This window comes from Vombatus ursinus, unplaced genomic scaffold, assembly GCF_900497805.2.
Source record: "Vombatus ursinus unplaced genomic scaffold, bare-nosed wombat genome assembly UNPS02000577.1, whole genome shotgun sequence".
NCBI classification, from domain to species: Eukaryota; Metazoa; Chordata; class Mammalia; order Diprotodontia; family Vombatidae; genus Vombatus; species Vombatus ursinus.
In genome coordinates this window covers 18,616,366-18,637,510 of record NW_020940355.1, presented here as the reverse complement: position 1 = coordinate 18,637,510, position 21,145 = coordinate 18,616,366, and the positions used below count along the sequence as shown (strand labels likewise).

Genomic DNA, 21,145 nt, shown 5'->3' with positions numbered 1-21,145 from the left:
ATATTTATCTTTAATCACTAAAGCATGAATCTTCTCAGCATCAAACTTCATAAAAACTGAAAAACAATATTCATATGTTATGCATCAGTGTTTCCAAACAGGTACAGCTGCAAAGGACAAAAACATCTCTTTGCACAACTGAGATTTGTCTGTTCACAGTTTTTGAAAAAGAGATCTGCTGTCAATGAAATTAGATTTTTTTAAAATCATGAACTTAAACAAAACCAAGTCAAATAGGCATGTATACAAAGTAGAACAGAAAAAGGATTGTACATGAAAGTACAAATCTCTATTATGTAAAATTTGCTTTTCCTTTTTAGTATATGTAAATTCTCAATATGGAACTTTCAAAGTTATCCTACTTGTCAGTATTTCCTTCTGGTCTTCTGTTTTCTTTTGTGCATTAAAACAAAACAAAAAGCAAAACAAACCTCCTCAGAGGCCTTCTTTTGTTTCTTTCTTTTTCTTTTTAGCTACTCTCTTATTACCTCTCCTCTTCCTTCTAGCTCACTTCCAAACTCAAACAAAAATAGAAAAAAAGAAAAACAAAACCCTTGGAACAAAAATGAAACAAAAATTTTTTAACAAATACGCATTGTCAAGCAAAACAAATTTCTACATTAGCCAGCTCCAAAAATCTCTCATTCTGTACCTTAAATACATTATCTCTCTGCCTCAACTAAATTATAAAATTAGCAAAATTAAAGTTTTCCCTTTCTGTACACCATTCGTCCTCAACAGGAATTCTGCTCTACATAGCCCAAATTGGAGATGCCTAGTGCTCCCCTGTTTCTAGCCCCTTCGATCTAGGAAAGCTGGAAACCTGGAAGGATATGATTTTATTTTCAGTCTGATTCTAATTCTGTAGCATTTAAATCTCTTAAGGATTTCCCAACTGATAAATGGTCAAAGGATGTGAACAGGCAGTTTTCAGATGAAGAAATCAAAGCTATCTACAGTCATATGAAGAAGTGCTCTAAATCATTTTTGATTAGAGAAATGTAAATTAAAACAACTCTGAGGTATCATCTCGCACCTATCAAATTGACTATTTTGACGAAAAAGGAAAATGATAAATGTTTCAGAGGATGTGGGAAAATTGGGACACTAATGCCCTGTTGGTGGAATTGTGAACTGATCCAACCATTCTGTGCAATTTGGAACTATGCCCAAAAGGCTATAAAACTGTGCATACCCTTGCTCTAGCAATACCACTTCTAGGTCAATACACAGACATTTTAATAACTAGTTTATTGTATACTTGGAGCATAGTTCCATGGTAAACAAAAACCAACAGGCCATAAGTGGCATTTTCAAAAAATCTTATGTAGGACAAAGCAGAGTGGATATAATTGGAATTTCTACAGAAGGCAAAGGAGAAGGTAAAGATCTATACATCAAAGAACCAATAACAGAAGGGGAAGATCTACATAAGCTAAAATAATAAACTGATCAGCAAATACTCAGGGATTTAACTGCGATTTGTGGACAGAGCAGGAACTAACCAGATAGTACTAGAACTAGAGTTGATGTCTCAGATTAAGTAAATGGGGGTAATAAAGCTAAGCCAAAATTCTTTTCTCACTAACCTCATAATTCCCTAAGCTAAAATCTGATGTCTCAGATAAATTCTGCAAGCTCTAGCTTGTGATGTAACTGTCTCGAGAAAACTGTGACAATATTAAAATTCTTTTACATTTATTATTGCACATTAGTATTCTATTACATTCATATACTATAATTTTCTCAACCATTCTTCAGTCACTGGGTCTCTGTTTCCGTAGCAGAGTGCAATGAGTTTTTGATTCAGAGGATCTCAGTTCAAATACCACTTCTGACACTACCCATGTGACCTTGGTCAAGTCATGTCAATTCTCTGGGCTTCAATTTCCTCATCTATAAAAATGAAGGAATGGCATTAAAAGACTTATGAGATCCCTTTCAGCCCTTGAGCTCTGATCGTTTGGTTCATGCAACATGATTTTGGCACCTTTAACCTTTTTCACCTCCTGAATACGTCTTAAAGTTTATTTGAGAGCACGTATTGTGCTGCTTGTCTTATTTTCTTCAATTAATTCAGGTATTCTTTAATTCACCTAGCGTCACTCTATACAAGTGTGTCCTGAACCCAGTTTCTGGAGCTTTTCCCAGTGCCAAAATTTCTAGTTATGGTGGTATAATCCATTGTTGTGATCATTCCACTGCCAGTATTTTCCACAAGCTGATACTGACTGTTCCATTGGGGTGAGCATTCTGACAGAAATTAGCTTAGAGTCAGAAATGCTCTCTCTGTTCAAGGCACTCTGAAAGGAAAAGGGTTGAAACCCTATACTACCACTTCAATAAAGGTCCTACTTCTAAGATACATGGAGAGCTGATTCAAATTTATAAGAATAAAAGCCATTCTCCAATGATAAAAGATACGAACAAGCAGTTTTCAAAAGATAGAAATCCAAGCTATCAAGAGTTATATGAAATAATGTTCTAAATCATTATTAATTAGAGAAATGCAAATTAAAACAACTTTGAGGTTCCTACCTCACAACTATCAGATTGGCAAAGAGGACAAAAATGGAAAACAACAAAGGTTGGGGAGGGGCAGTGCTACAGGAAAACAGGCAAATTACTGCACTGTTGGTACAGCTGTCAATTGGTATAGCTACTCTGGATGGGAATTTGGAACTATGCTCAAAAAGTCACTATATTGTGCATGACTTTTTACTCAGAAATACTTCAACTATGTCTATACTTCAAAGAAATCTAAGAATGAAGAAAACGACCTATTTATGGCAGTCATTTTTACAGTAGCACATGTCCAAAACTGAATTATCTTTCCCCCTACACTTTCCCCTCTTCCTAACTTCCTTATTACTGCTAAGGATACCACCATCCTCCCACTCACCAGTGCTCAAAACCTAGATGCCAATTTTGACTCCTTTCTCACTACCACCCTGCCATAGCCAATGTTGCCAAGTTCTGCCAATTTTAGCCTTATACTATCTCTTGAATATGCCCCTTTCTCTCCTCTGAAACTGCTACTACCCTAAAGCAGCTCTTATCACCTCATGCCTAGACTATTGCAATAGCCTGTTGGTTAGCTTTTCCACACTTCAGTCTGTCTTTCCACTAAGTTATCAAAGTAGTATTCCTGAAGCGCAGGTCTGGTCATATCACTCTCCCTTCCTTTACTCAATAAACTCCTGTGGTTCCCTATAACCTTCAGGATTAAAAACAAAATCCTCTTTTTAACATTTAAAGCCCTTTATAATTATGTCCTTGTACCACTTGCATACCTTGTACCACTTTGTACCACTGTCTCTTCCCCTTTTGTTGTAAGAGACAACTCTTACAAGAGTTGGAAGAGAGGAGAGTAAGGAAGAGAGCAGAATACACTGGGAAATGAAGGTGTTGTAAAAACAAAAGATATCAGTAAGAATTTTTTTTTTTAAAAGAAAAAGGTTAATCTTCCTTAAGCATAGATCTGTTTCTATAACTTCAGTTCTTGATGTCTTCTAATGGCTCTGTACTATACTTACACAAAAAAGTTTTAACACCTACACTTGGCATTCAAAGTCCCACAAAGTAGTGACTTCTTACCTTTCTGGGCTTATCTCTCACATTATTCACCAAATCAAACTGGAATACTCAAGATCTCCCATGTGTGCCCCAAGCATTTTCTACCTCTGTGTTTTTGCTGATCTATAAAGTGAGGGAGTTGAATTAAATATCCTTCTAACTCTTAATTCAATGATGGTATGCTCTCCAATTATTGAAATTCTATCCATCATTTGAAAGACCAGCTCAAACACCACCTTCTTCATGAAACTCCCCTGATCACATCCTACTCCACCTGACACCCTATCATATAAAGGCTTCCCCTTAATTAAACCTCATATGGTACTTTGTCTGTACTTGTCACCATTTTGTTTTAAAGTTGTATATATTTTCTCCACTAGGTTATAAGCTCCATGAAGAGAATTGTTTTAGCTCATTTGCCTAACCTGGCATTATGTTCTGCACATATTAGGCATTTAATATTTGTTGACTATTGTTGAATACAGCCAGGTATAGATACATTGAGGCATATTCCTTTTCTTTTGCTAGATTTCATGGAAATTAGTTATTGAGTATTTTCCATATGAACTTCATTAATTTTCTTTTTTTGGGGGGGCCTAGGCAATGGGATTAAGTGACTTGCCCAGGGTCACACAGCTAGTGTCAAGTGTCTGAGGCCGGATTTGAACTCAGGTCCTCCCGACTCTAGGACCGTTGCTTTATTCACTGCACCATCTAGCTGCCCCTTGATTCATTTTCATATCAATCATTGATAAGTGGGCATAAGCACTAAGCCAGTGCCAAGATCTAAGTTAAATCAAATGAGGTCAACTAGATTTACATTAGGAGAATGTAGTAGTAATGAGCTGGGACATATAAAACACCTCATGCCTTTTGGTACTTTTTAACTAATGAAATACCTTATCAGCTTTGAGAATTTCCTTTTGTGAAGGCCAGAAGTATTAGGTATTATTTTTTCATGTATTATGTTTTAAAACATTACTAAAGCAGGCATTCTTCAACTTTCTAGCCAGAAGTTGTTAATATTAAGCCTCAGATGTTGGAGCAGGAGTTTTTAACCTTTTTTGTGTTATAGACGTCTTAAGCTATCTGGTGAAGTGAACAGACCTCTTCTCAGAAAATGTTTTAAAATTCATAAAATTAAACACATAGGATTACCAAAGAAACTATTTATGTTGAAATAGTTAGCAAAATATTACGAGACAAGTTTGTGGAACCCAGGTTAACTCTTGATTTAGAGCTTCTAGCCTTGGTTAACTTCAGGAGTAGGTATTTTTAAGTTTGATCACATTGTCTGAAACATGGAAAACATCGGACAAAGAATGAAATCTGGCAGCAGTCAATAAACACCTCATTCTAGCATAATGTGATCAAGGTTGGAAATTAAAGGGAAAAATAGGGGATAGAGGAGAGTTTCTTAAAGGACAAAAAAAAAATGGAATGTTAGCAGGTTTCATCTTGTCCATTAAATCAGAGGATATCAACAGGTCATTCATCCTGTTCATTAAATAAGAAAATATCAATAGGTCATAATAATTCCACATACTAATGACTCGACTTTCTGAGAATGCAGCTCATGTTTATGCATTTTTATTCAGCAAAAGGTATGCCTGTTTTATCTAAAACCAAACTTTTTATCAGGGCTAGTAAAAGTTGGGTCATCTGTAACTTTACTGGCACTTGTATAATAGATGACCAGGATGAACTGCAAGGTAGTGAAATTCCTTCTAAATCATTTTAGATTTAATTCTAGGCAGTATAGTTTGTGTTGTTGGTACCCTAAGCCTTTGAAAATCTATATAGGGAGTCCTCTGTTTCAAAATTAGAAGCACCATTCCCCAAAGAAATGTCAAATGGTGGTTGGGTACCACAAACTCACAAGCATATTTTAATCTGTTTAATTTATTAAAGTCCCACTAAATACAAAGCATGGTATTATAACTCCATAAAACTAAATTAAGTGTTTATTTCGAAGTTTCAAAATTTTTAAAGTAACTAAAATTACATTCCTCAGTGTTATTTTACAAAAGCATAAAAATATATGAATCTAAAAAGGTTAAGAACCGTGACAAGGATTACGAGAAGGATATGAGACTGAGGGTGTGTCAATGTTGTAGATGGAGACAAAGAGAATTTAAAAATGGCCTCTTGTCCTTATGGAGCTCATAGCTTGTGCAAATAGAGGTAAAGTGGAGGGAGGTACAACATCTGTTGTGTAACTCAATGACAGAAGAGAAATACTGAGTGATATGAGTGTCTAAAGAATTAAAGAATTTCCAGCTGCTGAGGAGAATCGGAGTAGACTTCATGGAAGCAAGTGTTAGAGATGGGCCTTAAAGGATGTTTTTCAATAGACAACAGATATGTCTTTCAATTGGTCAGGACTAGGAATCAGGTAAGAGAGAATCTGGTGAGAAAACCAGTTAGGAGATGTTGCTCTGGTAGGTGATAATAAAAGTCTTTACCTAGATGGTGGAATTAAAGAAACAAGTTGATAAAACCAAGGAAAACTGCAGAAGTGAAATGAACAAATCAAGTGCCAAGGATAACCAATTTATAATGTAGCCTAAATACACATCTTACCAAGAGCAGCAGAGAATTTCAACACAATTTATAACAATGTTTCTAGGGAAAATGCATTTCAATTTGGGAATGGATGAAACAATTGAATTTGACTGGTTGCAACCCTGTTAAGTGGGAGAAGAGATTTCTCTTCCAAGTTAAGAACATCACTTCCCTCAGCTTGGGGTACAGAAGGTTGGAAGATATACAGTGAAAAAGTGAGTGTAGGGGACATAAACTGTTTAAGAAATGAGTTGCTTTTTCTCACAAATGGGTAAGAAAGTAAAGTTGAAGACTGGGCACCAATATTTGTTGTGATCATAATGTAATAAAACTTCAGTTTCTGGTTTAAATGTCATTTTAGAAAATTAAACATGTTCCAGATTAGGGGTTCTTAATTCAGGGTACACGGACCCCAAGAGATTAGGGGATTGATTTGGGGGAGGGGACTATAAAGTTGGACAGGGGAAAAACTACATCTTTATACTGACTAACGTCTAAATTGAAATCTATTATTTCCTTCAATTATTCTGCAAAGGAACTGATATACTTCATCAGACTAAGGCAGTCTGTAACAGAAAAAAAGATTAAGAATCCACATTCTAGATAGTTACGCAGCAATATAATTAAGGGATCACTAAGAATTCTATCATGATATCTCTTGAATATTTTCCATATTGCAATAGTAATCAAAACATTAAATAACAATGAATAATGAGAACTCAAACACCACTACTTTGAAAGGGAGACTTTCTATTAATATGAGTTCAAAGCTATATAGACATGTATTGAAGACCTCCTTTATTCGTGTTACACTAACTTAGGAAGTATACTCTTGCGTATGTGACTTGATTTAGAAAATTCAGTCTTCATTATATCTTAAATCAGTGAGGAATCTCTTGGTATTATCCTTCTCTCTTTACTCATTGCATTTTATAGAATACAACAACAAAAAAAAATCCATTGACTCAAGATAATATATATCACCCACTTCCCCTAAGGGCAATTCAGCTCTTAATTTCACCCCAATGAATAGTGACTGCAGAAAAGAAACAAAGACTTTTTTCAACCATATTTACTAGATCACACAAATATTTGCAAACAAATAAATCTCTTTTCCCTTTTGGTATCCTTGGCAGAATTTATTAAAGTTTTATTGTAAACAAACTAGTGTAAACATTCATGGATGAAAAAAATGAAATTTTAAATATGGTACAGAGGTCAATAAATAGCTAAACAGGAATGAATACTAATAACGCTGTAGAATTTTTTTACATTAAGACTGAGCCACTGATTTCAACTTCGTCAAAATAAATTTCACCTACAAAACAAGGCAATTTAAAACTTGATTCTGATTCAAGTTTTTAAAAACTACAGTTGCATTTTTACATTAAAAAGCTGCAAATTAAACTCTAAAGAACAAATTAAACATTTGGACATACTTTGACACATTATCAAAAGTTCTTCTAGCCTGTAAAGGATTGGATATCTATTTAAGTTAACTACAAGGTCTAGAATTCCATTTCCTTTAAATAATTCTCAATTACTCTTCCGTATGGCATGGAAATCTCGACGATCTTCTAATGAGTATTAGTATAAAGTCTGTTCTTGATAAAAACAACACTAGACAGATGTTGTCTGATGCCTGGATAATGCTGAATGTGAGAAAACCAGCGAGACATATTTATATATTTCTCCTTTTCTTGAAATGTAAGGTCAACCTAAAACCAAACAGACATTACATAAGCTCAGTTAATTTTAGAACAGGAGATAGAATGTTGCAAAGACCAGTTCTCTGAGGCCACCACTGAGATAAAAGTTAACGTTCCAGCTTCTCCTGGGCAGAGGTCTGCATGGGCTTTCTTTTTCTTGTTCAGGTCAAAGCCAGTGTTTGATGCAAGGAGGCTCATCAACCACCAGCTCAAATCAAAGTCATGTCCTGAGAGGATCTAGAAGCTCTAAGAGCTTTTGGAAGAGGTGAGATTTCTGAGGAAAAGGGAGCGCACAAAGGACAATCGATTTTCCGAAGTGTTTCTGGCAAACTTAATATAAGCATGTTAAACTCCAAAAATATTATCTAACAAAAGAGTAGAGTACAATAATCCAGAGAGAAATGTTCACTTCTATTAAAGTCAAAAGTTTGCCATAGTACTCAACTCATAAGAAACTGATGTTGGAACCAGTTGTTATGTCAAATGAATGTTGCTAAATGATAGAAGAACAAACTATTTCTAGCAGTGAAAAACTCAAATTAAAGTACAATTGAATATATTTTATCAAATAGGACAAGAGTATTGCAGTTTTTTCTCCTTTTCCAAATAAGAGGGTAAGGACTAGAAGAATTCATAACAATTTTCTTTGTATCTCCAGGACCTAACAAAGTATAACCCAGAAGGCAATTAACATTTAAATTGAAAAATGCCGCTGAATCTGATTTAAATAAATTCATGCAACAAAAAGTGGGATGGCGTATAGATACCTGTCATTTTGAAACAGCATGGTTAGGTAAGGACTGAGTTCAAATTCAAACAAGGGACTCTGAGGATTTTCCTTGAGAAAATGTTTGAGTTAATCTTTTTGAGTTATAAGGTTGAGGGTAAAGATAGAAAGGCAGTAACACACAAACCACAGGCATGAGGAGCATGGCCAGCTTCCCCCCACAGTTCAATCAACAAACATTTGATTCACTAGCGCCATCTGTGGAAATATTAAATTTGGTATCCTATCTGAAGAATCAGATAAACAAAGCCTTCTCCAAGAACAGTGTAAACATGGGCAATATAGTATGTAGCTGGTTTCACAACTATGTGGTAAGACTGAAGCACATTTCAAAGGTCCTTTACTGGATATCAGTCTTTATTTTTAACGAAAAAGAAAACAAAACGAATTTGAGGCTCATGGAAATGAGACTGCAGCAAAGCTACAACACAAGATTTCTCCATCTGTTTGTACCAATAGAATTATACGCAGCAAACTACACTTGCTAAGAATGTTTTTTTATAAAATATAATTCTCAGTAACAGTTAACGAACTAAACATGATTATATAGATATTAGTTAAGTGTTATTCCTAATTCATTAGCTATAGATTATCAAGTAACAGGCTGACTTTTACTTTCCTATTAAGTGTTACAAAATCTTTCATACATTGTAGGTAACAATACATATTTGCTAAATATTCAAATGTGATTGTAAAATCTCTCATATATGAACACTCTTAGGAACTGAAAAGCAGAACTATGTGAAAATTTGGAAAACTGTTCTTGATTTTTAGTTTTCCACGTGCAGATGCACATTTAGTAGTGAAATGGGGTTTAGAAAGGCTTAACTTTCAAAAAAGGGGGCATAAAATTAAAATAGATATTGATTTCAGCAATTTAGCAGTTCCGGGAGATAGAACTATCTCTAAGTTTCAACCAAACTTGAATCTGGCAATATGTTCAGTAGGCCAGGTGTTTAAATGATTCCCCAAATTTGGCCAGTTACGTTATAATTTAGAGTTCTCTACTGTCTTTTTGAAGAGGTTTAACATTTTTTCTAATCTCTACTCACTTTACTATGCCTTATTTCAAATAAATTTTCTAGTGAGGTTGATGCTCAGTGACAAATGCTATTCAGAATGTTTTCCCAAAAGGTGAGTAAGAACAGACATTACAATGATTAACAAAACATTGTAAAGAAAAACAAGTCAGTTTCTTTTTTCTTTAGCTATTCTGTAATCAAGTTATTCTTTGAATTGGACTTGAACATTAAAGTAAAGAGAGTTGCCAAAGTATTTTCCAAAGAAAACTTGGTTGATAAACTATACATTCAGAATATGAGTCACAGGAAGTGTCACATTCAATATTATCTCACAAAGTGGCAGACGGCTGACCTCACTGTTGCCTGACACTTAACAAACCAAGTGGAAATAAATCTCAACGTTACTAAGCAAAATCAAGTAACAACCTCTCACACCAATCAATATATCCCAAGATAAAAATTTCGTATTTTGGGTCTCGAGAGTAAAGGTTACAAACAGATCCAAAGTACAAAAAAAAAAAAAAATTCAGAAAGGTTTTTGTTGCCACTTCTCTTTTGTTTTTCTGGTTTGATTTACCTGCTTGTCCCACGAATCTGAGAAAAGTGAACAACGAGATGGACCATAATTTGTTCCCTCATTAATGTCTGCCACACAGACATATTAAACAGGAGGTTACTGTAAATAAGATATTTAGCTGGGTCTAATTTTAAACACATGATAACTTAGAACTTTCTTAATGGGATTCCCTGAGCTACCATTTCACTTAGAACAACAGATTTCTACTTTGCCTTTTTTAGCAGGATTAGTTTCTAATAGTATAATCTAATCTATTGTTTTTAATTACCATTTCATCATTGTTATTCAACTACAAGCCAACATGTCTATATACGATAACTTGGCAGGCTGCTCCTAATCCTTCCATATTACTTACAACAGTACTCTGCAATTATTTTCAACTTTAAAGGCCCTGAAAGCATTAACCATTTTCCCACAAATGTGAGAAAAATCTCCAAATGACCACGTTAGGATGAAATGCTAGCTGGCTTCTTATATAAGCTGAAACGGTCAATGCTACATTCTGCTACAGCTTTTATGGCTAGTGCTCTGATATCCTCTTTACAGATTCTCTCTTAAAACTCTATATACTTATTTCTGTTCTAAGTTCCAATCCAAATTTTAGTCAATCTTGCAATGTTATAAAGGATAGGAACTATCTTCCCACCAGGATCACCAGTTACCTGATAGAATTCCATTGCAAGAAGTTATCCTGGAAATAATTTCTTTCTTCTGACTGAAAAAGACAATGTTTCATCCTAGCAAATGTGTCTCTCTAAAAATATTTCTGCCTTCTGACTAGCCATGTGGAATGGAAAAGGGAATTCAAGCCTCTAGGGAATTTCTTCAGCCTCAATGGAAGAGGATAGCAATCGGAATGATTCTGCAACCTGAAGCATTTATAGTTATGGCTGTAAGGTTTGTTTGTTTGTTTGTTTGTTTGTTTTTTTTTGCAACTGGGTCTCCCTTTCTTGCTCAGGTTGGAAGTGAAGTGGCTACTCACAGGCCAGTACCACTACTGATAGGCAAGTTTTGGTCAGTAGTCATTTCTGACTTGGTTCAGTTTACCCTTACTCAAGCAGCCTACTACTGGGTGACAGAGAGGTGGGCCCACACTGTCTACCCACCCTATCTGGCTCACTATATTGGTGACATCTGATTTGCTTCAGCTCACTGCAGCTCAGTAGCTCCTGAGCTCAAGGGATCCACCAGCCTCAGGGATAAGAAGTGTGTATCGCTATTCCCAGCTGTCAGTACTTCTGATATCAAACTGACCTGAAGGTGAAATTCCCCTTTCTCATAAAAATTTCCTGTCCTTCCACCTTTCCTACTCCTGTACTCTTCTCAGATCTAAGGGTGAGGCTCATAGCCTTTGACTGCTTTACCTACTGGGAAACTGGCTTTTCTTTCTGTATTCCCAACATTTCCCATGGTACACAGTAGGCCTCTCATAAGTGCTTGTTGATTCACTTACTTGTGTGTTTTGGGTTTTTTTGGCTAGGCAATGGGGTTAAGTGACTTGCCCAGGGTCACAGAGTTAGTAAGTGTTATGTGTCTGAGGCTGGACTTGAACTCAGGTCCTCCTGACTCCAGGGCCAGTGCTCTATCCACTGCACCACCTAACTGCCCCAATTTACTTACTTATTTTGGTTGGTCCTACAGGGTAGAACAAGGAAGGAGCAACAGGTAGATGCTGAAAGGAGGTAAATTTAGCCTTGATATCAGGAAAAACTTTCTAACAATTAGACTTGTCCAGAAGTGTAATGGATGACCTTCCATTCTTGGAGGTCTCCAGGCAGAAGCTAGATGACTGACCACTTGATGGATATGTTGTAGTGAATCAGTCAATAAGCATTTATTAAGCACCTACTAATATGCTAAGTGTTGGGGATACAAAGAAAGGTGAAGACAATCTCTACTCTCAAAGAACTCACAGTATAATGAGGGAGACAATTTGCAAATTGTGTACAAACACGCTATAATACAGGATAAATTTGAAATAATCAACAGATGACAGGCATTTGAATTAAGGGGGATCAGGAAAGGCTTCTTGTAGAAAATGAGATCTTAGCTAGGACTTGAGGGAAGCCAGGGAAGCCAGAAGACAGATAAGGAGGAAGACCATTCTAGGTGTGGGAGACAGACAATGAAAATACTTGGAGTCAGGAGATAACCTTTACATTACTTCTGTTCCTTCCCTCTGCCCCAAACCTGACACTATTGCCCATCCCATAATGTTTTACTGGCTCAGTGTTCTCCTCTTATAGTTCTCCTCTTATCTCCCTAACCATTCCCTTTCCCCTTTTCTCTCTTCATTTTCATCTTCCTCCTTCCTCTTAAAGATGGGTGCCCCTAAGATTCTGTCCTGGTTCCTTCTCCCTCCCTCCCATTCTCTGTAGATGATTATCGCAATAACCTCTTAACTTGACCTTCTGAGTTCAGTCTATTCCTTTTTACATCATTGTCCCAAGTAACATTCCTAATGCACTGTTGTGATTTAAAAAAAAAAAAAGCCTCAGTGGCTCCCCCATTTTCTGATTCTAGCAATTCAAGACCTTCTAGAATCTGGCGCCAAACTACCTTTCCTGAATTTCACCTTCATACTATATTTTAGAGTAAAACAGACATACTCTATCTCATTTTCTTCCTTCCTGCTCCTGTTTCTATGACTTTGCTCAAATATCACCCATGTTTAGAACTGATTGCCTCCCACACCACCACAGAGGCAGTTAGATGGTACAGTGGATAGAATGCTGGGCCCAAAGTCAAGAAGACTTGTGTTCAAATCCCACACCAGACATTTATTATCTGTGTGATCCTGGGCAAGTAACTTAACCACTACCTGCCTCAGTTTCCTCAGCTGTAAAATGGAGGTGATAACAGCACGTATCACATAGAGTTGCTGTGAGGATCAAATGTGATAATATTTGTAAAATGCTTAGCAAAGTGCCTGGTACAAAGTAGTGCTTAATAAACGCCTGTTCCTTTCCTTTTCCCCATTGTAGTCTCTCCCTTTCTTCAAGGTCCAACTAAGGAACCACCTTTTTCATGAATCCTTCCCTGACCCATCCTGTAGAAAGTGACCCTTCCCTTTTAAACATCTTACTGTATGTGACCTCTCCCTAGCACTTCACATTCTCCTCTCGCTATTTGTGTAAATGTTTTTGTCCCCATTTGATCTTAGTAACTGAAAGCAGATATGTCAGATCTACATTTGCAGTGCCAGTGCCTAACAGTACTTCAGGATGGGTATTTAATAAACTTAATAATATTTATTAATATTACAAATATTATAAATGATAACTATACATAAATTTTAATAAATTTAATTGAAACTATGATTATTATTTGAAATATTTATTTTCTTTAGAACTAAACAATTTAAATCATATAAGAATAGTTAGGGATTTATATAGTCCTTTAATATTTGTAAAACACTTTATAAATATTACTTCATTTTATCCTTACAGTCTTCCTGGGAAGTAGGTGCTATTATTATCCCCATTTTACAAATGAGGACACTAATGGTGAAAGAGGGACTTGCCTAGGATCACAAAGCTATTAATTACCTGAGGCAGGATTTGAATTCAGGTCTTCTTGACTCCATGTCCAGCACTCTAGCCACTGCGCCACCTAAGATATCTCAAATAAAATCAAAGCTCCTAATCTGACAAACGAAGGAGCTAAGGACCAGAGAAGCTGACTGACTCATTTTGCGGTCACGTAACTTTTGAGTGGCAGAGTCAGGCCTAGAAACTGGTTTCCTGACTTCTGGGTCAAAACTATGTCTACCATACTATGCTATGACTTTTCAAAAGAAGTATTCTACTCAAGGGGAGGCAGGATAGGAATCAGGGTTAGAGTAATCAAGGACTGATTCTCAGGCAGCTAGGTGGCTCAGTGGATACAGCATTGGTCCTGGAGTCAGAAGGACCCAAGTTCAAATCCGGCTCAGGCACATAACACTTACTAGCTTTGTGACCCTGGGCGAGTCACTTAACTCCAATTGCCTCACCGAAAAAAAACCCACCAAAAAACAAAAAAAAATGAGGCTTCTCTCAGATGTCCAAGATAAAACAATTTTTACAGGTTTCTTTCCTCTACTAACATAATGTTTATTTTGATCATAAATCAGTACTTTTGTTGTTCTGTATGCTGTTTCACGTGCTGTTACTTGTACAATGAGTTTGTAATAGTCCTCTGGAAAAAAATCCACACCTCATACTTTGTTCCATTCTTTGTCCATCATACTAGGTAGTTGGCACCTAATAAATACTTGGTAAACTGAATTTTGCTATCACCATGAATCATGAAACTAAATATCAAAGATTTGTGATTTCATCAGTACTACTTTTACTAATTCAGATTTCTTAATGGACGATCTCAAAGAACTACCCGATGCTGAGAAGTTATGTGACCTAGCCTGAGATACACTGTCAACACTACTAAGTCTTTCTTTGTGACCAGCACTCTAACCACTACATCACTCTCCCTCATTTATAACTACAAGAAAAAAGATTGAGTTCATTCAACAATATATAAGGTCCTACTCTAAATACAATGATACAAAGATGCGAAATACACAAGTCCTGCCCTCCAAGTGTTACCCATAGAGCTGGAAGATTATCTGAAATCTCTCTGTACTAAAATCAAAGAACTACTGAATTTTAGAGCTCCACTCCTCACACTGCTGATTTATTCATGCCAATGTCACCAAACTCCCTGTATAAGAGAGGACTACTCTCGATTGTGAATTCCTAACCCAGACCCCCATTTGATGAAGCACCTAGCCATGATCACTTTGCTCTGGGCTCCTGGTACACAGCACCTAATAAGGAAAACGAAGCCTCAAAGAAATAATTGATGAATTAAGCTCACATAGCTAGTTACTGCAGAGTTGGGACTAAAATTAGTATACTACACCTTAAAAAGGCACATAAATCTGAACTCTTTTGTTCAAAATAGTAAAAGGCACTGCAAAGAGATTAAATACACATTAAGTTCACAAAGTACAAATAGCCCTATAACCTTGATCAAGACACTCTCTGAGCCTCAGTTTCATCATCTGTAAAGTTCGGCCTTGTCTACCTTACAGTATGTTCATAAGGATCATATAAGATAAAGTGGAGGAAAACACTTGTAAGTATATGGTTTCAGGCTCTACACAAATGGTATTATCTTCTCCACAAAACTTTTTTTCTTTTCTTTCTAATGGCAGCTGATGGCATAGTGGACAGAGAACTGCGTCTAGAGTCAGGAAAACTTGAGTACAAATCTGACATCAGACACTAACTAGCTGTGTGGCCCCAGGGAAGGCACTTAATCTCTGCCTGCCACAATTTCTACAACTGTGAAATGAGGATAATAACAACATCTATCGTGCAGGACTGTAGTAAGGATCCAATGAGATAACGTTTGTACAAACATTCTCCTGTCTTTCATTTTTCTTGCAAAAATTAATCCTGTTGATACAAATTCAACTGACAAATACCAACATGAAAGAAAATTATTTCAAAATTTTGTTAAGCATTCAAAAACTTTAGGAAATACTTACTATGAAACGATGAAGTCCATAGTACAATAAAACATCTGCTACAGTAAAATTATTACCAGCAAAGTAGACTTTATCTTCAAGATATGAGTTAAGATCCTAGAAGAGAAAAATTAACAAATTACAATGAGAGCAGCAGTCTGGCAACATAATGATGTACTCTTAATGACTTAGGAAGACCATGTTTTCTGAAATTCATCTCAACATCCATTTTTGACATTAATAGAAAAATAGTAGAAATTTGCAAACTGTATGCTCACCACTCTTAGTTTCGACTAACTTAAAAAGAAATAGTCACTAGCAAATGCTTTTAATTTCCCCCTAATACATGAACAAAGTTTATTTTATAAACAAAGGCTCATTAAAAATAATTCAAAGAGACTGTCGTGCCAGTGCTATAGACACTGTCAGTAAATGACATGTTAGGTTTCTCCAATAATGCTGACTGACTTGGTGTGAAGGAGGCATATACTTTTGTTCTGCTCCCTTCTGGACTTCCATGGCATATTGATCACTGTTAAGTTGACAACCATGGAAAAAGCTGAAGATCTTTTTATTTCTAGAACTCTTAAAACTCCCCATGATTTCTGAAGCTTAAAAGACTTCTCTGACAAGGAAAAAGCTATATCATCAAAAAGTTGTTCATACTTTTAAGCGGTGGAACAATATTCTCCCCAAGCAAAAGGCTCCCTTAGAGAAACCAAAGAATATTTTGGTGAAATTTATGTTAGAAGGCAAAAATTTAAATAGGCCTGAACCTAAATGCAATACTACATAGGCCAAGGTGAAGAAAAATCAGTTTATTCTTTGGGAAGGAAAAAGGAGGTTAAAAAGTTATTCAAAATGCTTTTGTCTCTCCCACTAATTTGTTTAAAAATGATTTTACTAGGCACTAAAACTCCCAGTGTCACAGAACAGAAGTGTAATGACAATGTATTAATGTTCTTTTTAGAAATGTTTTACATTTCTTGTAGTTAGGCTACAACAGACTATACATTAGGACTTTCCCAAGGATTTCTTATAGAGACTTCTCTCAAGATTAAAGAAAACTATTGAAGTCAATGGAAGAAAGTACTATGGACAGAATATCACAGTCAGTAGCAATAAGATGCTAAGATTCTATTCTAAAAATTTAACTTGTCTCTATCTACTGTTGCATACTTCTTAAAAGAGGATGTGAGCAGGTAGAACTCAGTCTCATTGACTATAAGCTTGTTTACAGAATTAAGCTCTTGCTTCTATTCAAAAGTATAAAGCTTTCAAAGGGTTCCAAAGTCTTGAAAACAAGACGGATGGGAGTCAGAAGAGATCTGGGAAAGGAGGAATGACATTTATATATGCATGCAGGAGGGCTACTAAAAACAAAAGAAAAATAGAGAGGACAGGGAAAGAATATTCTAAATGTCTTCAGGAAATTCCCTTAGTTAAGTTGTAGAATTGAGAGATGGTTCATCTCCTAAGGATGAGCAGTTTTGATATATAAAAGAACTTGGTCTTGGTTTGTTTTGTCTGGAGTAGCCATAAAATTAGTTAGGAAAAAAATAACAGTAGTAGTTAATTGCTTTGAATAGTGTGTACTTTCTAAGCTATGAAAAACATCAACATTATACCAAGTAGCAAAATTGTTTTTTTTTTTAGGAAAGCAAATGATTAAATAAAGATTTCTGGACAATTATTTAAATGACATTTTCCATGTGAATGAGCGATAATATCTTCTAGTCTGAGAAGTAAGCAGGTTAGAAAGCCCTGACATAAAAAAAAAAATAATCTCCTTAGTGTCTATCTATAATCTTTTCTTTGTGTCATGACTTCTGGAAAATAGGACAATAGATGGGAATGCCCTCAAAAGTCACCTCATCCAACTCTCTCATTTTACAAAAGAAGAAATTAAGGCCCAGTGACTTGCCAAGGATCATACAGGTAGTGTCTGAGGTGGATTTTGCTTTTAGGTCTTCTAATGCCAGAGTTAGTACTCTTTGGAAAAGATTTTAGGTACTTTCCCAGAAAAGAAAAATAAATTCCACAAATTAAAAGATACATTTACACAATATCCTAATTAAATTTAACATACTAAAATCAAAGTCTGCTTGTCTTTATCTTGCTGATTTCATGTATTTTGTTCCTTTTGTTAACTTTGTGCCTGAACAAATTCCATATATTTTCAAATATGTAACAAATTACAAAATATTAACATTAATTATGGCTTCAGAAAGATAAGAAAGCTTTATGGTTTAAGGCATTTCTACATCTTCATGTGTGATTCCTCTACATATCTTTTATCTGAAATATCCCTTTGAAGTCTAGAATAAGAAATTATAAATATGAAATGTTATTTTTAATGCCTTGCTTCTTTGGGTTAGGAAATGTTTGTGCCCTTGATTTTGTCAGGATACTGACAGGACGGGGTTGGACAAAGGCTCTGTTTGGTGGTAATCCATTATCAGATAGTATATTAAAAAATCAGTAATAAAAGCTCTTTATAACATTTTACACAAGAGAGGCAAGGTATGTAGGACTCTCTGAAGGTCAGTGAAGACCACAGTATTTTATGAAAGATTTACAGTAATAGAAATTACCCACATTTCACATATAAGCCAATAACAGAGAAGGGTCTACATAACACCTGTAGAAGACACACATATGATATGATGTACTTTTTTCAGATATAAAAGCTACTTCAAGATTGGTAGGGTATATGCTTTGGGTGGTTTTTAAAGGAGTATTCAAATATCAAGCAGTAGTGATATCATTTTCATCATAATGTAAAAATAATAATAGCTAGCATTTATATATTACCTAGTATGTGCTAAGTGCCTTACAAATATTGTCTCCCAATAACCCTGGGAGGTAGATGCTATTATTAACCCCATCTTTCAGGTGTGGAACTGAAGCACACAGAGGCCAAGTGATTTATACTTGGTCACATAGCTGTTAAGTATCTGAGGTTAGGTCTTCCTAAGTAGAGGTCCAGGGCTCTATCCATTGCACCACCTAGCAGCTTCTATTAGTAAGTACAGAACAGTGTATAAATTAAGATGTGCTAAGCCTTACATATCTATACCATGTCTGACTAATGAAAAGTTGGCTTTTAGGGTTATATACAGTATGCTGAAATATGGGCAAAGTACTAGTAAAAAATAAGTTACACATGTATATCCAAGAATATCACATCATCACATGTAAGTGCAAAATATTTTGTATTTCATTTTCAAGATATTAAAAGTCTGCTAACTGAACAAATTCATTATATGTAGAGTATACAACAATTTTAAGTTTAAGTATGTTAAAAGGTATTAAATTCAGAAAATGAGGACCCATGACTACTGATTACAAAAAGATAAATTCCAATGTTAGTCTTTAGCCAGCATAACAGAAAACAAGCGTAACCTTTGAGTGTGTGTGTGTGTGTGTGTGTGTGTGTGTGTGTCTGTCTGTCTGTGAGAATACATACAGGTACGTTTTGACTCAACAATAAATACATTTCAGAAGTCTCCTAATGAAAAACCATCTTCATTTATCACAACGCTTCTATTTAAATGCCTTACTACATAACATTTTATAAAATGAACAAAACATTTATGTTTAAAACACAATGGTTAGGATCTTGGTTCATTGATTTTGCCAATATGTAAACAGGAATTAATTATAGGGTTATTTCATAGTGTTCTCTGTTTCTAAATAAGTAAAACCATGTTTAAAAATATCCATTTATTTTAATTGACAAAGAAATGATCAATACCTTCAATATACTTCGGATATCATCCTTATTGGAGTGTCCATCAATTTGAGTTACTTTGTATTCTAACCACTGCTGAACAAGTGCCTTCTCTTCTGCCGTGTTTCCCAGCAGATGCTCTTTGTTGGCTTGCTTGACCAGATGAGCTACGATAGTAGCCGAGCCTGTTAAACTTGGTCCATTGTTCGTCTGAAGGACTGGAATCTGAAAGGAAAAATAAAAATCCTTCACATAAACTACATGAAGTTATTATGACTAAATACTTAATTTCTCCTTTCAAGTACCCAGAAACCACTGTCATTTAAAGCCAATGAGAGTGCTTTATATAATTTTCTCCTTTGAGCCTTAACAACAGCTCTGCAGTATTGATTCTCTTACACATGAGGAACTGTAGGCATAGAGAGACTGGTTTAGTAACTTGCTTGTGGCCACAGGCGTCTAAGGCAGGGATGGAAGTCAGGTTTTTCTTGAAGCAAATTTTCCTCATAAATCGTAAAAAAAAAAACCAAAACCAAAACAACAAACTGATAAAAGCATGGAGAAACTAAGTCATTAACAGTTGGATAATGAAACAAAAACTCTAAATTTCAGCTCAATTCCACAAACATTTAAGGGTCTCCGGTGTGCAAAGTACTCATGTCAGGTATACAAAGCTAAGTACAAATTCTACTCTCAGAAAGCCGACAATCTAAAAGTGGGAAAAAGACCTGTACATAAATAAGCATGATACAGTAAAGTGTGATAAATGCAAATGAAAGGTCCAGGATGTGAAAAATTAGAGCTCACTTTAGCTAAGAGAGAGGAAGCTCAGGGAAGGTTTCATGGAGAAAGTGGCCCTTAAGATGGACTTTAAAGAGAGGGACTGAAACAGATGGAAATGGGAAGGTGGGCTGAGACAACGGTCTCTGATGACATGGGGATGGCATAAGCAAAAACATAAAGATGAAAAAGCATAGGACAAGAACATGGAGAAGTGAAGTCAGATGGAACAGAATTGGAAAGATAAATTGTGGCAGAATTGTGGACAGTCTTGAAGGCAAGGCTCAGAATTTTATTCAGAAGCCAACAGGGGAAAGCTAGTAAAGGTTTTTGAGTTACAGGAGTTATATGATTACTTAGGCAGAAACACTTAGAATGGACTGGATGCAGGGAGACCACCTAGGAAGCCATTACAATAGTTTATGAGGGAAGAAATGAGGTCCTAAACTACAGGGCTACGGTGAGAACTGAAGGACTGCTTGGGTGCAAATAGATACTATGAAGGTGGAATCCTTGATCTCTCTGCAGCCCTATATACTCCTTTGAATATTTCATTAAAGACCTTTTCACACTATTACTTTAAGCCATGTGATTTCATCAGCTTGGAGGAACAAACTAGGGGAAGTAGATACAGACTTAGCAGTTAAATCCCAGGGAGTTGCTTAAGCATACTGATGTGGAGTAATCAAATCATGGTTAATACCGCTAGAGGTATATGAAGGCAGGTTTTGAACCCAGATCTTCCTGGCTCTAAACCCAACACACTACTCCCTTACCACATACTACTTCTATTTAATATTCTTATAATATCACCTAATTATACAGAATGTAGACACATTACAGACCATAAACTCCTTGAGGGCAGGGACTATTTTGTCTTTGTA

At 35.7% G+C, this 21,145-nt stretch overlaps 1 protein-coding gene across 2 annotated transcripts in view; it reads right to left on the bottom strand.

Moving 5' to 3' along the window:
* EEF1E1 (eukaryotic translation elongation factor 1 epsilon 1) overlaps positions 1–21,145 on the bottom strand; it is a 30,157-nt gene that overhangs the window by 8,466 nt on the left and 546 nt on the right. Inside the window, exons 2-4 of one of the 2 annotated variants that reach the window (XM_027846202.1) lie at positions 19,506–19,706; positions 15,770–15,865; positions 7,198–7,859 (exon numbers count right to left, since the gene is read on the bottom strand). In XM_027846202.1, the coding sequence (XP_027702003.1) occupies positions 7,719–7,859; positions 15,770–15,865; positions 19,506–19,706 (438 nt within the window). In that variant the 3' untranslated portion in view covers positions 7,198–7,718. Of the gene's footprint in view, positions 1–7,197; positions 7,860–15,769; positions 15,866–19,505; positions 19,707–21,145 lie in introns of those variants that run through there. The other variant, XM_027846271.1, reaches the window with a different exon arrangement.